Source organism: Mixophyes fleayi, chromosome 3 (genome assembly GCF_038048845.1).
Source record: "Mixophyes fleayi isolate aMixFle1 chromosome 3, aMixFle1.hap1, whole genome shotgun sequence".
NCBI classification, from domain to species: domain Eukaryota; kingdom Metazoa; phylum Chordata; class Amphibia; order Anura; family Limnodynastidae; genus Mixophyes; species Mixophyes fleayi.
This window is the reverse complement of record NC_134404.1, coordinates 176,044,972-176,061,356: the sequence shown is the minus strand read 5'-3', so window position 1 is coordinate 176,061,356 and position 16,385 is coordinate 176,044,972. Positions and strand designations below refer to the sequence as shown.

Sequence of the window (16,385 nt, the reverse complement as noted above, 5' to 3'; positions counted from 1 at the left end):
ATGAATGGTCTCAGGATGCTTTACTGTTGGCATGACACAGGATCAATGGTAGCGTTCACCTTTCCTTCTCTAGGCAAATGTTTTTCTAGAAGCGCCAAACAATTTTAAAGGATATTTTTCATAGAAAATGACTTTACCTCAGTCCTCAGCAGTTCAATTCCTGTATCTTTTGCAGAATATCAGTCTGTCCCTGATGTTTTTTCTGGAGAGAAGTGGCTTCTCTACTGGCCTTCTTGACACCAGGCATCCTCCAAAAGTCTTCGCCTCACTGTTTATGCAGATGCACTCACACCTGCCTGCTGCCATTCCTGAGCAAGCTCTGCATTGGTGGTGCCCTGATTCCGCAGCTGAATCAACTTTAGGAGATTGTCCTGGCGATGCTGGGTGTTCTTGAGCGTCCTAAAGCCTTCTTCACAACTAATGAACCTCCCCTTTGAAGTTCTTGATGATCCGATAAATGGTTGATTTTGGTGCAATCTTACTAGCAGCAATATCCTTGCCTGTTAAGCCCTTTTTTGTGCAAAGCAATGATGACTACATGTGTTTCCTTGCATATAACCATGGTTAACAGGAAGAACAATGATTTCAAGCACCACCCTCCTTTTAAAGCTCCCAGTTTGTTGTTCTAACTCAATCAGCATGACAAAGTGATCTCTAGCCTTGTCCTCATCAACACTCTCACCTGTGTTAATGAGAGAATCACTGACCTGATGTTAGCTGGTCCTTTTGTGGCATGGCTGAAATGTAGTGGAAGTGTTTTTTGGGGTAAAATTCATTGTCATGGCAAAGAGGGACTTTGAAACTAATTGCAATTCATCTGATCACTCTTCTTGACATTCTGGAGTATATGTAAATCGCAATCATAAAAACTGTAGCAGCAGACTTTGTGAAAAATATTTGCCATTTTCAAAACTTTTGTCCATGACTGTAATTTCCATTGAGTGCTTGATTTATATTTGAATGTACGTCCATTTGCATAGCATATCTCGCTTGAAATAGCTCTGTGTATGCCCAGAAACGGACATTACGCCAATGAACACAAGCATATGATCTTCATATCTGAATGCAGATGAAACTTACGGCTGTCTACGACTTGAGAGCTGGAACATGGGAAGAAATCTAGGCCATATATATTAATGGCGCTCTGACACAAATGCAGCATATTCAAGTCCTGTATTTATCGTAAATACGCTTGTTTTCAGATGTATTGTTTGCACCCACTGTAGGACAGGTGTAAATGTCAGTGATGACTAAAATATGGCACTGTCTCTCACAATCTAATGAGATGATTGCCAATTCACCTGCACACCTGGCACCACTTGTCTCATAAAACACCACTATATAAAATAATTGGAAGGTGGTGCCAGTTTTCATTTTGTTCATTATTGAGACTTGCGGTCCTTGTTTAAGAGGTAGGTGAAACATTCACATCTGTGTGTCGGTATCAAGAAAAGAAAGCTAAGCATTGGTTTTACTTTATTTTCTAAGCAGTTGCATACATTAGCATTTTGGTGAACTTCACTTTTTTTAGTAAACATTTTAAAAATGACCACCTTGATTCTGCTGAATAGCGATTAAATATGTTATTATGTCAAATATATTCAGTTTAGTTTTTGATTTTCCCACACAGAACAAGAATAAAAATTTATATTCCCAATATAGAAGTTCTGCTAGTTAGAAGTATTATTTGTTTATAATGTGAAAGTTCAAAGAGTATTGAAAAATCTTCAATTCATAACATATTTTTTCTTTTTCCAGCTGCAGAACCACTCACCCTACATATTTCCGTTTATAAAATCGGGAAAAATATTACAAATATTATGAACCAATCTTTGCGCCAACATGATCTATTTTTTCTCCTTATTTCTCTTTGGTTCCGTACCTGCAGTCTTCTTGCCACAGCAAGCAGGAGAAGTGCCGTTGCTTTTTCTTCTTCTACTGTATCCATTGTAGGTTAAAAAATAGGAATGAATGAAGAGACAGTTTTGCCTTCTCTTTTTATGCGGTTTTGGGTGTTAACTATAGTGAAAGCTCTGCCCCTTTATGCTAATGTCTTTGGTATATCGTTACGTGCCCCGCAAATGTTGCTTCAGTGTGTACGAAATTAAAATCATCGCTCACGACAACATGGCTGTAAAAAGTCATTAACGGGACGGCCACTCTTCCCCTTTATCGTCTAAAACAAGGTTAGTTGTGTATGCAGTCCATGGAGCGAGCGATTGGACCATCGATCGGATATAAAATCGATCGGCATAAAAAGTTGGTGGAAAATTCTGTAGTGTGTACCCAGATTACGGCTAGGTACACACTGGAGCTTTTTTGTGCAATCATTGGGCCAATCAGCAGACATATGACCGTTCAGTCGGAAGTTGGTTTAGTGTATAATGGCACAATGGTAGACAATCGTCCCAGAGTGTCGATTGTCGGCTCATTTGGTTGGTCGTACCGTTTAGTGTGTATAAACTTCCAATCGATCCACTACACTAGCTACTATATACGATTGTCAGTTGTTCATCTACAAATTCACTAACAAGTCTGTCAAACAGTTGCACAACATGTCAAACTCACTTTTTTTGAATGTGTCTACAGATTTGCATCAGTCTTCGTTCTTTATTTTTGAGGTCTGGCCACCGCTTTTGCACTTGAAATTTGGTCCTTTTTCTTTCCAGGTTTCTCCTTTATTTGTTTTAGTAGTTTCTGCATTATGAGTTCCTTTCTGTTATTAACTTGCAATATTTTCGCTTATGACAGTCGTAGTGATACTGGTCCAGTACTTTTACAATCATCCCCACCTATCTCGGGCTCGTCGGCTTTGCTCTTTTCATACCCGTTAATTGTATTCTTCTTCTCCATCCCCCACTACTACGTCTTCAAATATTTCCTCTACTTCTCGCACCCCTACCGACACCTACTCCTCATCCGCCATACAGAATTCTCGTTAATTTTATACACTCAGACATGAGTGTTCATTTCAGTTGTGGACCAATCAGTGATAGTAAAGTTACAAAATGGTTGTGGGTGAAGGCCATTAGTGTATAATAAACTTGTGTTTGCCGAAATATATCAATATATTTAACCCCTAAAAAAATTTGTTGCTGTACGGTTTGCGAACGAACGTACACTGTACACAAGTATGTGCTAACAAATGAATGAAGAAAATGTGTTCACTTTTTTTTATGAGGTTTTGGGTGGTTACTATTGAACATGCTTTGCCCTTTATTTGAATTTATTGGTGATATCGTTACATAGACCTCATATGTTGTTTCATTGTGTACGAAATTCAAACCTTTGCTCATAATATGGCTGTGAAAAGTCGCTGTGGGGACAGTCAATCTTTTGGTAATTGTCTAAAACATGACTAGTTTGTACGCGTTCATCGAGCGATCGGACCTGCGGTCGAAGGTAAAGTTGTAGGTAACACATCGTTTGGAAAATTCTTCAGTGTCTGCCTAGCCTTATCCTTTTCCATCTCCGATTTTCCCAATTGTTTCCCATTTAATATGTTTATCTATTGCTATGGCCTAAATGTATAACCTTACATTTATCTACGTTACACTTCATCTGCCATTTTTCTGCCCGGCTTAACAATTTGTATAATTAGCAGCGACATTATCATCTCCTGTATTTATAAGTCTGCATAGTTTATTGTTCTCTACAAATATGAGCACGCATTCTACGTAGGCCATTGACCTGGTTAGTTACAAAAATATTAAAAGACGACATAGCCCAATATTAACACTTGTGGTACTGCACTTATTACAGTAACCAAATGTGAATATGTTCCATTCATAACAGCTATCAGTTTTCTATCCCTTAGCCAGATATCTACCCACGTACATACTTTTTGACCCAGTTGTAGCATGCTTATCATGTGTAGCAATCTGCATGACCCAGATCCAGTTTGCAAATTACCTCATTTAAATTATTTGGTTAATTTGGCCTATGCAATCTTTCACATAAGACATGCTACCATTGTGTTATGAAGGTATTATCGATTACATACAACATGGCATCGCTTAGAAGACCTTTAGATATTTAACTCAACTGATGCCAGGATTACTTGTCTATAATATCCTGATTCAGATTTTCGTCCCTGTCTAAATATTCGTACCATATCTGCTTCATGCAAGTCATTCAGTACTAATATGAAGGAAATCCTAAATATAAAGGTCGATTACGTAATTTTATTTTGGCTATCACCTCTATGGCTTTTTATTTAGCCATATCAGGTTTTTTTTATTCCTAGATCTTTTATTGCCATACTGTATATGCTAGCAACTGTACTTAATATATTTTTTTTAAAATGATCAATTTGGCCTCTGTGTTTTGATTGAAAGGGCACTATCCCAGTCTATAAGCTTTAACATTTCTCTAAGCTGATTAAATTTAAAATTTCTGAAATTCATTGGTTTGTAGCCCTAGTACAAAACATCATCTAAAAACACAAGTCAAATCTATGATATATGATTACTATTACTTAACCATTCTGTTAGCTATTCATTACTAGCCCTTCTAGTTGGTTCTTCCACCATCTGGGAAAGGTGGAAGAATCCTTTACCAGAACTACTAAATTCAGTGGCTGAATTTATATCTGGGTAGTTAAAATCCCTTTTAATTACCACATCTTTATGGTTGGCTGCCTTTTCCATTTGCATTGATAATTAACTTTCTGTGTACTCTATTATACTTTATGATTTATAGCAATTTGCAATCAGCACTTTATTGGTGTTTTTATCTCTCTCTCTCTCTCACCCACACTCCCTCTCTATATATTTGCATATCAGCCATAACATTAAAACCCCCTGCCTAATATTGTATAGGTCCCCCTCGTGCCACCAAAATAGCTCTGACTCCTCATGGCATGGACGCCACAAGATTTATGATGGGGTCTTGTGGTATCTGGCACCAACATGTTAGCAGCAGACTCTCTAAGTTCTGTAAGTTGCAAGGTGTGGCCAATGTAACATCCACATGAATTCCAGGACCCAAGATTTCCCAGCAGAACATTGCCCAGAGTAAGGGCACATCGTGGTGCAATCAGTTATCTTCAGTGGTCATATAATTAGAGTCCATCTGTCTAAAATAGTTACATCTATCTGCAAGTGGTCCCACAATTGGCTAGTGCATTTCTAAAAAGTCACCTTAAATGTTATTAAAAAGAACCAATCATGGGAATAATATAAGATGATTTCAGAGTCTTATAATATCCCCACAAGCACTGACAAGTACATCATGATGAAATGGAGAAAATCAGGTTCAACTGTAAATTTGTCCAGACTACAATCCAAAACAGAACATCCATGCAAGAAATGAACTGGCCACGGATGCCAGTAAAAGGTCTATGGCTAATCAGACAAAGTTACATTCTTCCATAGCAATAATAGGAAAATCTGTCTATGTGACATCAGTAGCTTGGGCACTTTACAAATCTGCACTTTTGTAAGGTGGTTGGCAAAATGACAACTATTATTGAAGAGAACACATGAAATTTCACTTACAGTATGCCAGGAATATGTGGAAGAAAGAGATTTTATGGTTTAATCAGACCAAGATTGAACCTTTTTGGCCATAACAATATGCACTATGGAGCAAGTCTAACATTTTAAATCATGCTTATAATGTTATCGCTACCATGAGGCATGGTCATGAGAGCATGATGCCAAAGGGATGACTCTCTGCTCTAGAACTTGAAAATTAGAGGGGCAATGGAGATACAGATAAATCTTCGAGAAAAATCTGCTCCAATTTGCAAGAGACCTAAAACTTAGGAGAAGATGTGTATTTATGTAGAACAATAACCCAAGGCATACAGCAATAAGCCACATAGGAATGGCTTAAATACAAAAAATAACAATGTCCTGGAGCTGCTCAGTCAAAGCCTAGACCTGATGGATATATAGCCATATAGAAAAGAAGGAAGGGCAAGAATTGCAGGGTCCAGATGTGCAAAGCTGGTAGAAACTTAATACTCTGAGTTGCTTTTAGAAAGTATTAAAACACGGTAGAGTGAATAGATATTTAATCAATTTGTCTGTTTTTCATCTATTAAGGAAAAGCTGAATTGTTTTTTTTTTTTCATTTGACATTAGAGAGTATGGTAACACTTCCCGAATAAATTCATTTTGCTTCCATGATGTAAGAAAATGTAAAAATGCCAAAGAGGTAAATACATTTTATAGCCACTGTACAGTAGAATTAAAAAAAATAAGAAATGGCATACAGGGCTGCTAGGTAGTCGGCATGATGGTTGTTGTTTTACTGTTTATATTTATACCCAGTACAGATTTCTTTCAACCTGTCTATTAAATGTAGTCTGCCCCACTTGACTGGGTAGGCCTTTATTGAGAAGAGATAAAATTGTACACAGGTAAACGGTGAAAAATTAATTCTCTCTGATCATTGCTGCTCTACAAAAGTCCTAGGAGTATATTTACTAAACTGCAGATTTGAAATAATGGTGGTGTTGCCTATAGCAACCAATCAATTCTATCTTTCATTTATTTAATGCATTCTACAAAATGACAGCTAAAATCTGATTGGTTGCTATAGGCAACATCTCCACTTTTTCAAACCCACTGTTTAGTAAATATACCCCCTGATGTTCAATCAGTCAAAAATATTGGTAAAAACATTTAAAGGAGATGAGAACTAAAGTTTAAAATGAAGATTGTCCTCCAAGCCAAAATAGTGCGCATGTGGACGGATTTCTGATTGTCCAACAGATTGTTACTTAGGCTTCATGTTTGACATATGTTGTGCACATATTCCTTCAGAAATGGTATATGGTTACCATACTGTTTAAACAATTTGTTATTTTTTATTTCAATTGTGAATACTGTTGTAACTATAACATAATATATGTAAATACCTTAACTGTTTGAGTGTTACAATAAATGACTCCATTTGAAAGCTCTATAAGCTCTATAATATGTGATGCTTACCTGTATACATGCTAAAGGTTCATTTGTCCAAATTGAATAACCACCAACCAAGTAGATTCTTCCATTATGAACAGCAACTCCAGACTCATTTTGTCCTTAGTGAGAGAAAAAAATGTAAACTGATGCATGGTTCCTATGTCGGTGTAGAAATGTGTAGACTTTGGGTCAGTTACATCTTGCACACAAACAACTTGATATTTTGCTCTGGTATATAGCGAAACTGTTCATGCTGCACATGTGTTGTAATGATTACATAAGTAATATGGTTGTTGTATGTGTCTCAACTGTCCAAAATATCTCCAGTGTTGTAGATACTGAGCAGGAAGGGCTCCATAAAATATAGAGATTAGGTGAAATGTGGAGCCTCCTTTCGCCTGGTACCTGATTTTTTGCTTTGCAAAATATAAAAAGTGATCCCTAATTTGTAGGGAGTGTGACTATGCAATTTATTGGGGTTGCCCAGCATTATACACCCAGACAAATTCTGCCTATAATTCCAAGCAGTGTTCAGTATACAGTATCACTTATTGTTTACTCTCCCCTGCAGCCTGAACACCCTGGTGATGGTATCACTGGGGGTTGCTTATGCATGTGAAAGTGGGACTCCAAGCAATTTTCCTTAGAGAGTTAATGCTTAGGACCCACTTATAATGAATGCATTAGAACCAGGCAAGGGCTGTCATGACCCAATTCCAATTATAAATATATATGAATGAAACTCTTAAAAAAAAAAAACAAACATTGCTCAATGTTCAAATGAACAATATATATATATTCTATACACCCTGTCAGGGTGGGTTCTTAATAAAATAATTTAATTGTTTCATTCCCACATCCCTCAGCGTTGAGAGAATACTTTATAACATATATTTTTCTTTTTATTTCCAATCAGGAACAAATAAAATTCCAAACCGGAAACTTTGTTTTAATGCGAACTGAATGTATGTTTTTCTCTGGGCATATCTATCTTCTGTGTGCTTGCTATATGTATATAGCATACCTGACTCCCTTATGCAACACTGCCTTCAAGAAATTATGGGGCTGCATCTGTATGGGACCCAGAGTCTAGACTATTATGGTCTAGTTGATACACGGCCTCTTACTCTATGTGCATTCTGCAGGTTCCCATCCCTCAGCCGGGGGAATCCCATGTGGCACCTCCCCTGGGACATTAGGGTTTCTTTAAAGCTCCATGTCTGAAGCTGTCAGTGTCCTAGACTAGGATAATCAGCTGTTTTAGGTCAGGGCCAGACACTGGGTTTTCTGGCTATTGTTGTTATACTTTTTTTTTTATAGGATTTGACTGGTTAACTAAATTAATAAATAATATGTATGTATAGGTATATGCTAAATATTTAATTTTCATTTATTTTTTTCCACAGCATTGTTATCTGTAAAAGCATTTTTCATTAAGTCATTCTCACCTGTAAGTAAGTTGAAGATGCAGCGTGTCCACTGGTCTGTGTCAATATTATAAGAGTCTATGTGTCGAACCAAAATCCGATCATTATTGTAATCTAAATCATTTCCACCCAAAACGTAAAGCTTCCTTTGGACTGCTGCCATAGCGTGGTAAACTCTTCTCTGCAGCATAGGGCTGCGGCTAATCCATTTATTCTGGAAAATACAAATTAGAAATTGTATGGCATCCTGCAGTGGTTACTGATGCACAGGAAAAAAAAAAGATTTTAATATTTTAAAGAAACCATAAATGGGCATTCCATGATTATACATTTTATATTCTATATATTTGTATATATTTAGACACCATAAATGAAATACATGATTTTCTGAATTAAGTTACAGGTATTGTATTTATTATCCAAAGTACTTGTTCCAAATTACAAAAAATAACCTTATACATCAGTCCTAAAATATACTAATTCGTATACTCTTGGGGCGAATTACTGCCCTCTGTGCCCCTGCTATCTTACTGGCCAAATTTGACCAGCTTCCCTGTACCTCCTGGATACTTGGCTATCTGTGACCTGATTTTCCTGTTGTGACCTCGACTTGTTTCCCAGACCCTGCTTGTTCTCCTGTGCCCTTTTGACCTTTGCCTGTTTTCTGGACTTTCTGTGTTTGCTGCCTGCCCTGACCTTTGGCCTTTACCCAACCTTCCTGCTTGCTATGAACTCACGACCTAGACCTGTCCCTGGTTTTTGTCTCCAGTATTCCGTCTTCTCTACCCTGCCCTGCAGTTATTCTGATATTCTTCTACTACCATAGAGTTAAGTCATGGGGCATCCGAATACCTCCAAATGCATTTAGTTCTACAGGAAAGTCAGCTTCTAAAGGTGAAGACCTCTACTAGCCCAGTTCTAAAAGCTTGTCAAATAGTTAACATTTATATGACAAAATCGCTGAACAGTTGCAATAGTTTTTTTTCTGGATAACTGGGTTCCAGAGAAGAGATCCCAATACCTGTAGTACATTTTAGAAGTTTAAATCATGTCATACCTTTTATTTAAAAATGCTCCTTTCGGTGCACAAATATGTAGAACTAATATACACAACTTCAGTATCTATGGTACTGTGCTGTAAATTTTAATTATATGATAAACAATATGCCTACTAAACTAAAGTATTTCTTGAGTTATTATCCACCCCACATAACAAGTATACATTTATCAAAGAAACAAATAGTCCAATCAAAGTGCTCCTATCACCTAAAAACAATAGCTGTATTTTTACACCAAGTCCCAATGGGAGTTAATAATCACATGCAGCTTTTCAGGTGCAGTCTTTAGTCAGCCAAAGACTCATCTAAAACATGGAAACACAAAAAAAATTAGGATAATTGTCACGACCGATCTCAATATCATTTGTGCGAAACTACATTACTACATTGTGGACATCAAAGTATTGTATGTATCATTCAGTGTTTTGCCTATTAGAGCAGAGTAAATCTACACTCTGCACAGTTTTTAGACAGAAATAGGACACCTCAGAGACACAAAAAAATTACTACACAATTTTACTCACGATATTTTGAGGGTCACACATCCCACAGATTTAGACCATATGTGTATTTCGGCGGCCCATAACACCTTATCCTGTATACACTATGTTTTAATGTCCTAAACACTGGTGACTAAATCGCTGCACACCAGAATAGAACCTATAGGCATATCCGATCTTGCGCCTAAATGGATAAATAAAAAGAGGCACAACCCACAAGGGGAATATAGGTATTAGAGGTTCTTGACTAATCTTACCAATTCCATCAAATTGAGGAACAAGCTAGAAGCAGCCTCGGCCACATATATACACAACAATTAAGTCTATGTAATAAATCCAATTATAGTTTTGCAGACAGACAAGGCGGTATTGAGGGGGAGATTATATCATTGGTTGAACAATACAGGAGGGATGAGTCCAAGACATATCTGACAGCACAATCTGAGCTCACTGATTCGTTACACCAACTGAAGATTAACCCATCTAATCAAAATAAATTAGTATGATGCCACAAGAAAGACTCTTTCAATAAAATTATATCTCAGTTGGGCAACAGGTAGTATTGGGGAACAGGCAGCCTAATTTTAATATTACGTCCCAGAACAACAAACAAGGAGAATTGAAGCATAGGGGAACAGAGCAGCAACTCTACAGCCAGCAACCAATACATTTGTGTTTAAAACAACCTTTTTGGGACAGTCTCAGGTTGCCCCAGGTTACCAAGATTTAAGTGAAAATGCTGATCAAACCCATTATAGCAGAGGAAGTGCTCAAAACAATAAAACATTTAAAATTCTTCAAATCACCAGGGGGAGTTTAACAAACTACTTGAAACACACATAGTGGATACTTTGACAAATTTATATAATGTTATCATTCAAAATAAACCACTCCCTCCTACACTTCAACACCACAATCATTAAGGTTCTCCCAAACCTGGGAAGGGACCTAGTGCACCCATCCTCGTATCTCTATATTTCACTATTATACATGGGCTATAAAAGTTTCACCAAAATACTTGGGCCAGACGATCAGTGACTAATGTTAGAAAAGTACCTGACACTATTTCAGGCAATACACACTTCTGGTATTACAGACCCGAACCTCATGATCTCGCTTGATGCCGAAAAGGCATTTGACCTGGAGACTTGGGAGCTCTTGTTCAAAATGCTGCACAGGAGTGCATAAATATATTAAAAACGCTGGATAGTGACCCCATACATGCAAGTTATGGCAAATGGATATATTATTACATCATATGTGGTGCACAGGGGAACTAAGCAGGATGACCGCTTTCCCCATTATTATGTGCTTTGGCAATGGAGTCCCTTACAATAGCTTTGTGGGAAAATAAATCTTATAAATCTTGGTGTTGTTTGTTTTTGACATGTTACTAGTGTCTATTAGGCAGTGGTTTCAATTCCCGCTATTCAAGTTATAATCAAAGTGTTCAGCAACTTTTCTGGATATAAAATCAATATAAAAAAAATCTAAGTTGCTGCCCATATCTGGTTCAGAAAATATCCTTAAGTACCCCAATATTATATTACAATTTAAATTCTCAAAGTATAAAGTAAAGTGCTTTGGGGTGCACATTACGCCTCTTTTACAAAATCTTTATAAGCACAACTTCACACCAGTTATAAATAAAATAGAGAACACATTAGACAATTGTAAGAATTTACATATTTCACTTCTTTGGAGGAATGCTGTGGTTAAAGGTCTTCTCTTCCCTAAATTGGCGTATATAATTCAAATGCTTCCAATTAACATAATTAATTGATGATTACCAATGCTCTAAAATGTTTCTGATGTACTTGTGGCAAAATACAAAACCCAAAATAGCTTGAGCCAAGCTAATTCTTAGTAGAAAACAAGGGGACATAGGATTTCAAAGCATTCACACAAGCTGCCATGTTTTGGTATGTCTCGGGTTGGCTTCTTGATAAAGCGTTGACACAAATACATAAGGGATATCATTGTGACATTGAACCCACTAAATAGATGATGTTTTAGGGAAACCCTTGTCTGGACAATGCTACATACCCCATATGAGGAAATCAAGATATCACTGCTCTAAACGATACTTTTGATCCAGGTGGCACATTATACACATCTGAACAACTCAAAGAGAAAAACAACCTCTCAAATACTCAATTCTATATGTACCTGCAATGCCGCCGTTCTGTGATATTCTTTAATCAGAACAAAGGCATCGGATGATTAGACTCCCTATTGCACTTTACACAGAAGAATAAATATAAAATTAGATAGTTATATAGCAAATTAATCTCCAGTGCTTTGGACTATATAGTCAAAAACACTAACTGCATGGCAAAAAGACATACCTAGCTTACATGTCACCAGTCCACTCTTGGACCATTTTGAGAGTATAATGAAGGCCCTGACTTTTGCTAATTTACAGGAAGTATACCCAAAGACAATCAATATATATATATATATTTGTCTCAACATAAACATATGGCAGAGACTGAAACGGGCTGTTGTCCAAAGTATAAACACTATGATGCCACCTTCTACCATAATTTCTGGACTTGTAAAAAGATTAAAAAGTTTTGGAATAAAGTTATGGTGTTCAGAAATGATAGATTTAATACTTCTTTACATGAAAATCAAGCAGCTCTTTTCTCAGATTTTATGAATTGGCCACCAGAACTCCAAACTACTAATATAAAGACAGTATTATTAGCCATAGTTACTGTGGCAAATAAAATGATCCTGAGGTGATGGATCCCCCCTCCCCCCCCAAGCTCAAAGACGTACAATCAGAACTGCTAGACGTTCTTTATTGCGACAGGAGTGCAACCCTCCCAGGCATGGAGGAGGTTTATATTTAGAATTTGTAAGTGGTTCAGACTACCATCATGAAGATCTTTGAGTCTACCTCATGGTATCTTATCAGACAACTATAAATCTGCTTTTTCTACACTCCTTGGTCCATCCTACTAAATTCCATTCTGCCTTCATCTATAACACATATGTACCTCATTATTCCTATCTGTGAGTCTTGAGTCTTTCCTTGTGCACCTCCTACCTGTCATTGTTTTGTCTCTTCTGCCGAGACATTTTGTTAAAGTTAGATTGTAAGCTTGCGAGCAGGGCCTAGGTAGGAAAGTTTTTTGTTTTTTTTTAAAAGCTTGAGAATTGTGCTGGCGCTGCGTCCCCTAGGGACCCAGCGCCCCAGGCAGGCAGTTATAAAGCACCTGTGATCGCCATTTTTATGGGGACCAAAATGGAATACAGAAAGCAGCACAATTCTGTGTAGGCTGCGGACAGCAATGTAGGCACTACAGTTGACATTTTTATGTGGACTAAGATATAAAAATTTTCATAAGAATGTATTGGGGTACCATCTGGGGTAGATGGCGTACTTCAGACAGACCAGCCAAGGATATCACACCAATTAATTGTTTCTGGTTGACTAATCTCAGCTGGTTTTATTCACCATATTCAAAACAAACAAAACATAAATAAAAGGCCTTGCCTGTCTGGCACTAACTCAACACAGGATCTCCCTCTCTGAAGTGAGGGACCTAGTGTCCCATACACGCATTCAAAACAACATAACTCACTAGCTATAAATTGTAATTTCTCTCAGCAAGAATCCTCTTGCACCCCATACTGTGAGAGAATGAATTTACAGCCTTTTACCAGCCCCACGCAGGTGCAACTCCTCAATAACCAGCACTTACATGGTTAATTTAGAAGACCCAGAAATGGGCCTTATGTATAGAGCTCACCCTTCTCTCTCCATACATAACCCCAGGGACCCTTTACCAGCTTTTCCTATAGCAGAAGACAACTTTGGGAAGCTCCTTTCCACATACAAATAATCTCCATGGAGCTTTAGAGTACATAAGATACGCAGCCTGGGAAACAGATTATCCGCCACTTTCCCAGTGCTTGTGACAGAGAATGTATATTTCCCACAGATTATAATGAATATGCGAAACTGTATTGTATGAACCATTTTGACAGAGACCAAATAAAAACATTATTGTGTTAAAATAAGATGTATTCAAATACTCCAAATACCATTATAATACCAATGTGAAACCTTACTTTAATATGAATTAAAAAGAGATAATTTATGACAACTACTAATTGAATAAGCAGTTGTTCCCATGTCTTAAATGAATTAATGATAAAAACATTTTAAACTTAAATATCAGAAGGCATGAATTTATTGTGAGATCCACCATCTACCTTTTATAATCAAAACGGTGGCTCCTTACAGTGTTGTGTCTTTAACAATACCTAGATCTTTATTATAACACCCAACATATAAATGCTAATAATCGAACATAAGAACAAGGCCTTTGACAAACCATCAATGTAACAATATCATTTTTAATTCAAGTATATACTCTTATAGCTTAGAAGACTGTTTTTAGATATAGTTTTTCACAATACTAAAGACTTGGTGTTTATTACCTGCACAAAAAAAAGACTATATACACTGATCAACCACAGGAATAAAACAACCAGCTTAATTTTATTGAGATCTGAGGACTTTGGAAGCAAAGTCAACACCTTGAACACTTTGGGTAGGTGGTATGTGTCAAAGTAACACCCACATGAACGCCAAGGTTTCCCAGCAGAATATTGCCCATAGCATCACACTGCACCAGCTTCCCTTCTTTCCATTGTGCATCCTGGTGCTATCTCTTCCCCAGGTAAAATGCACACTCACCCAGCCGTCCACGTAATGTAAAAGAAAACATGATTCATCAACCAGGTCTCCTTCTTTCTTTATTTTATGGTCCGCTCAGCTGCCCACTGTAGGCGCTTTTGGTGGTGCGCAGGAGTCAGCAAGGGAAATCTGACCGGTCTGCAGCTACGCAGCCCCATTGTTACATTTCTCAAGAGATTTCAATCAGTATTAACGATGGAGTCTAACGAACCCATCAGTTTTCACCAACAACCACTGCAAGGCGGGATGGATTTTGCTGACAGAGGTCCGCAGGTCGTGACCCTTAGGTTAGCCCACTGATAGGTGATAGACAGTTGGTAAGAGATTAAGCTGAACCAGGGGCAGCAGACTCTGTAGTGATAGTGTAGTACAGTAAGTCAAAGCGGGATTAGTTAACTGAAGTGGTACAGCACACACAGAAGAATCCTAAGCCGTAATCAGTGTAACACCGGATCGGAAACACTGAAGAAATATTGCACACAGGAGACTCGCTGGGTCGGATACACTGGAGCTTTAACAACAGGGTGGTCAGTATGGATAGCTGGGTCGGATACACTGGAGCAAAGACAGCCTAGTAGTCAGTACGGATAGCTGGGTCGGATACACTGGAGCAAAGACAGCCTAGTAGTCAGTACGGATAGCTGAGTCGGATACACGGAAGCAGAGGCAGTAGAGTGGATGTCCAGAAGTAGAGGTCTAACAAGCCTCAAGGTCATACAAAGGGAAACACCAGAAAGCAGCACAGGGTACACAGGGAGAGCCAGACGCCAAGTAGTAACTTGTTGCGCTAACACAGCTGCAGTGTCAAGGTGAGCCTTATATCCTTTGCATATTGTATATACTGCCTCCCAGCCATGATCATGTGACCGCCAGAACCAAGAAGTGCTGACCTGTACACAGAGACAGAGAAATCAGCAGCACAGGAGCAGGTAAGTTTCTAACACCCATATACAGCAAGCTGTGATGCACTGTGTCTTCTGACACCTTTGTATCATATATTTAGAAAAAGTTATTGTTGCACTAGTATAGGATATAAGAACTGTTACTCATTAATATAATTTTTTTTAATTGGTTTAATAATTTCTCATATACTTTTTTTTATAGATAATATTACCAATATTCAATCCCAGAATAATCTGAGGTGCTGCCTACCAGCTATAATACAGACATCCAACAAATGCTGGTTATGGACGGTGCACATACAGATCCAATATTGAAATTATCCATATTGCATATGAATTACCTTCCCTCACATTAAAATTTAACTTTTATTGCAAAAATATTAAAATTATGTTGCAAATTAAAACAGCAAAATATTAGTGCAATTATGTGAATAAAGTGATTTAAAGTTGCTGTGTATGCTTCTCAGTCTCTTGATTGATCAAAACATTTATTGATCTAGAGCAAGGAAGTGGATTATATTGTTAATAATTGTTCGACCACTATTTGCTGGTGTGTGTGTGTCTTTAATATGTGTTAATATATTAGTTAAATTTTGAGTAAGTGGATTATAACCTTCCTTTCATCGGAGCATTTGTCTAATATAATTTCAGGCATAATGGTATCCTTCTAAAATTGCTCTATTAATCATATAGTGCAAATAGAAAATATGTTTTCTTAATATGCTCTCCCTGATAGTCAGAGAGAAATTACTGTATCAATATTATCAATATTAGTGGAGGTGGTGAATTGCTAACTTCCTGCTTACATACTAATGCTCAGTGGTAGTCATTATCCCGATGCTGAAAACATCGACATGGAATAGCCCG

General features: G+C 37.5%; 1 protein-coding gene across 3 annotated transcripts in view; it reads right to left on the bottom strand.

Annotated features, from left to right (window-relative positions):
- Window positions 1-16,385, bottom strand: part of KLHL32 (kelch like family member 32) — a 165,741-nt gene that overhangs the window by 6,243 nt on the left and 143,113 nt on the right. For all 3 annotated transcript variants that reach the window (XM_075202813.1, XM_075202814.1, XM_075202815.1), the window contains 2 exons: window positions 8,366-8,558; window positions 6,942-7,036 (listed from right to left, as the gene is read on the bottom strand). In XM_075202813.1, the coding sequence (XP_075058914.1) occupies window positions 6,942-7,036; window positions 8,366-8,558 (288 nt within the window). The remainder of the gene's footprint in view (window positions 1-6,941; window positions 7,037-8,365; window positions 8,559-16,385) is intronic.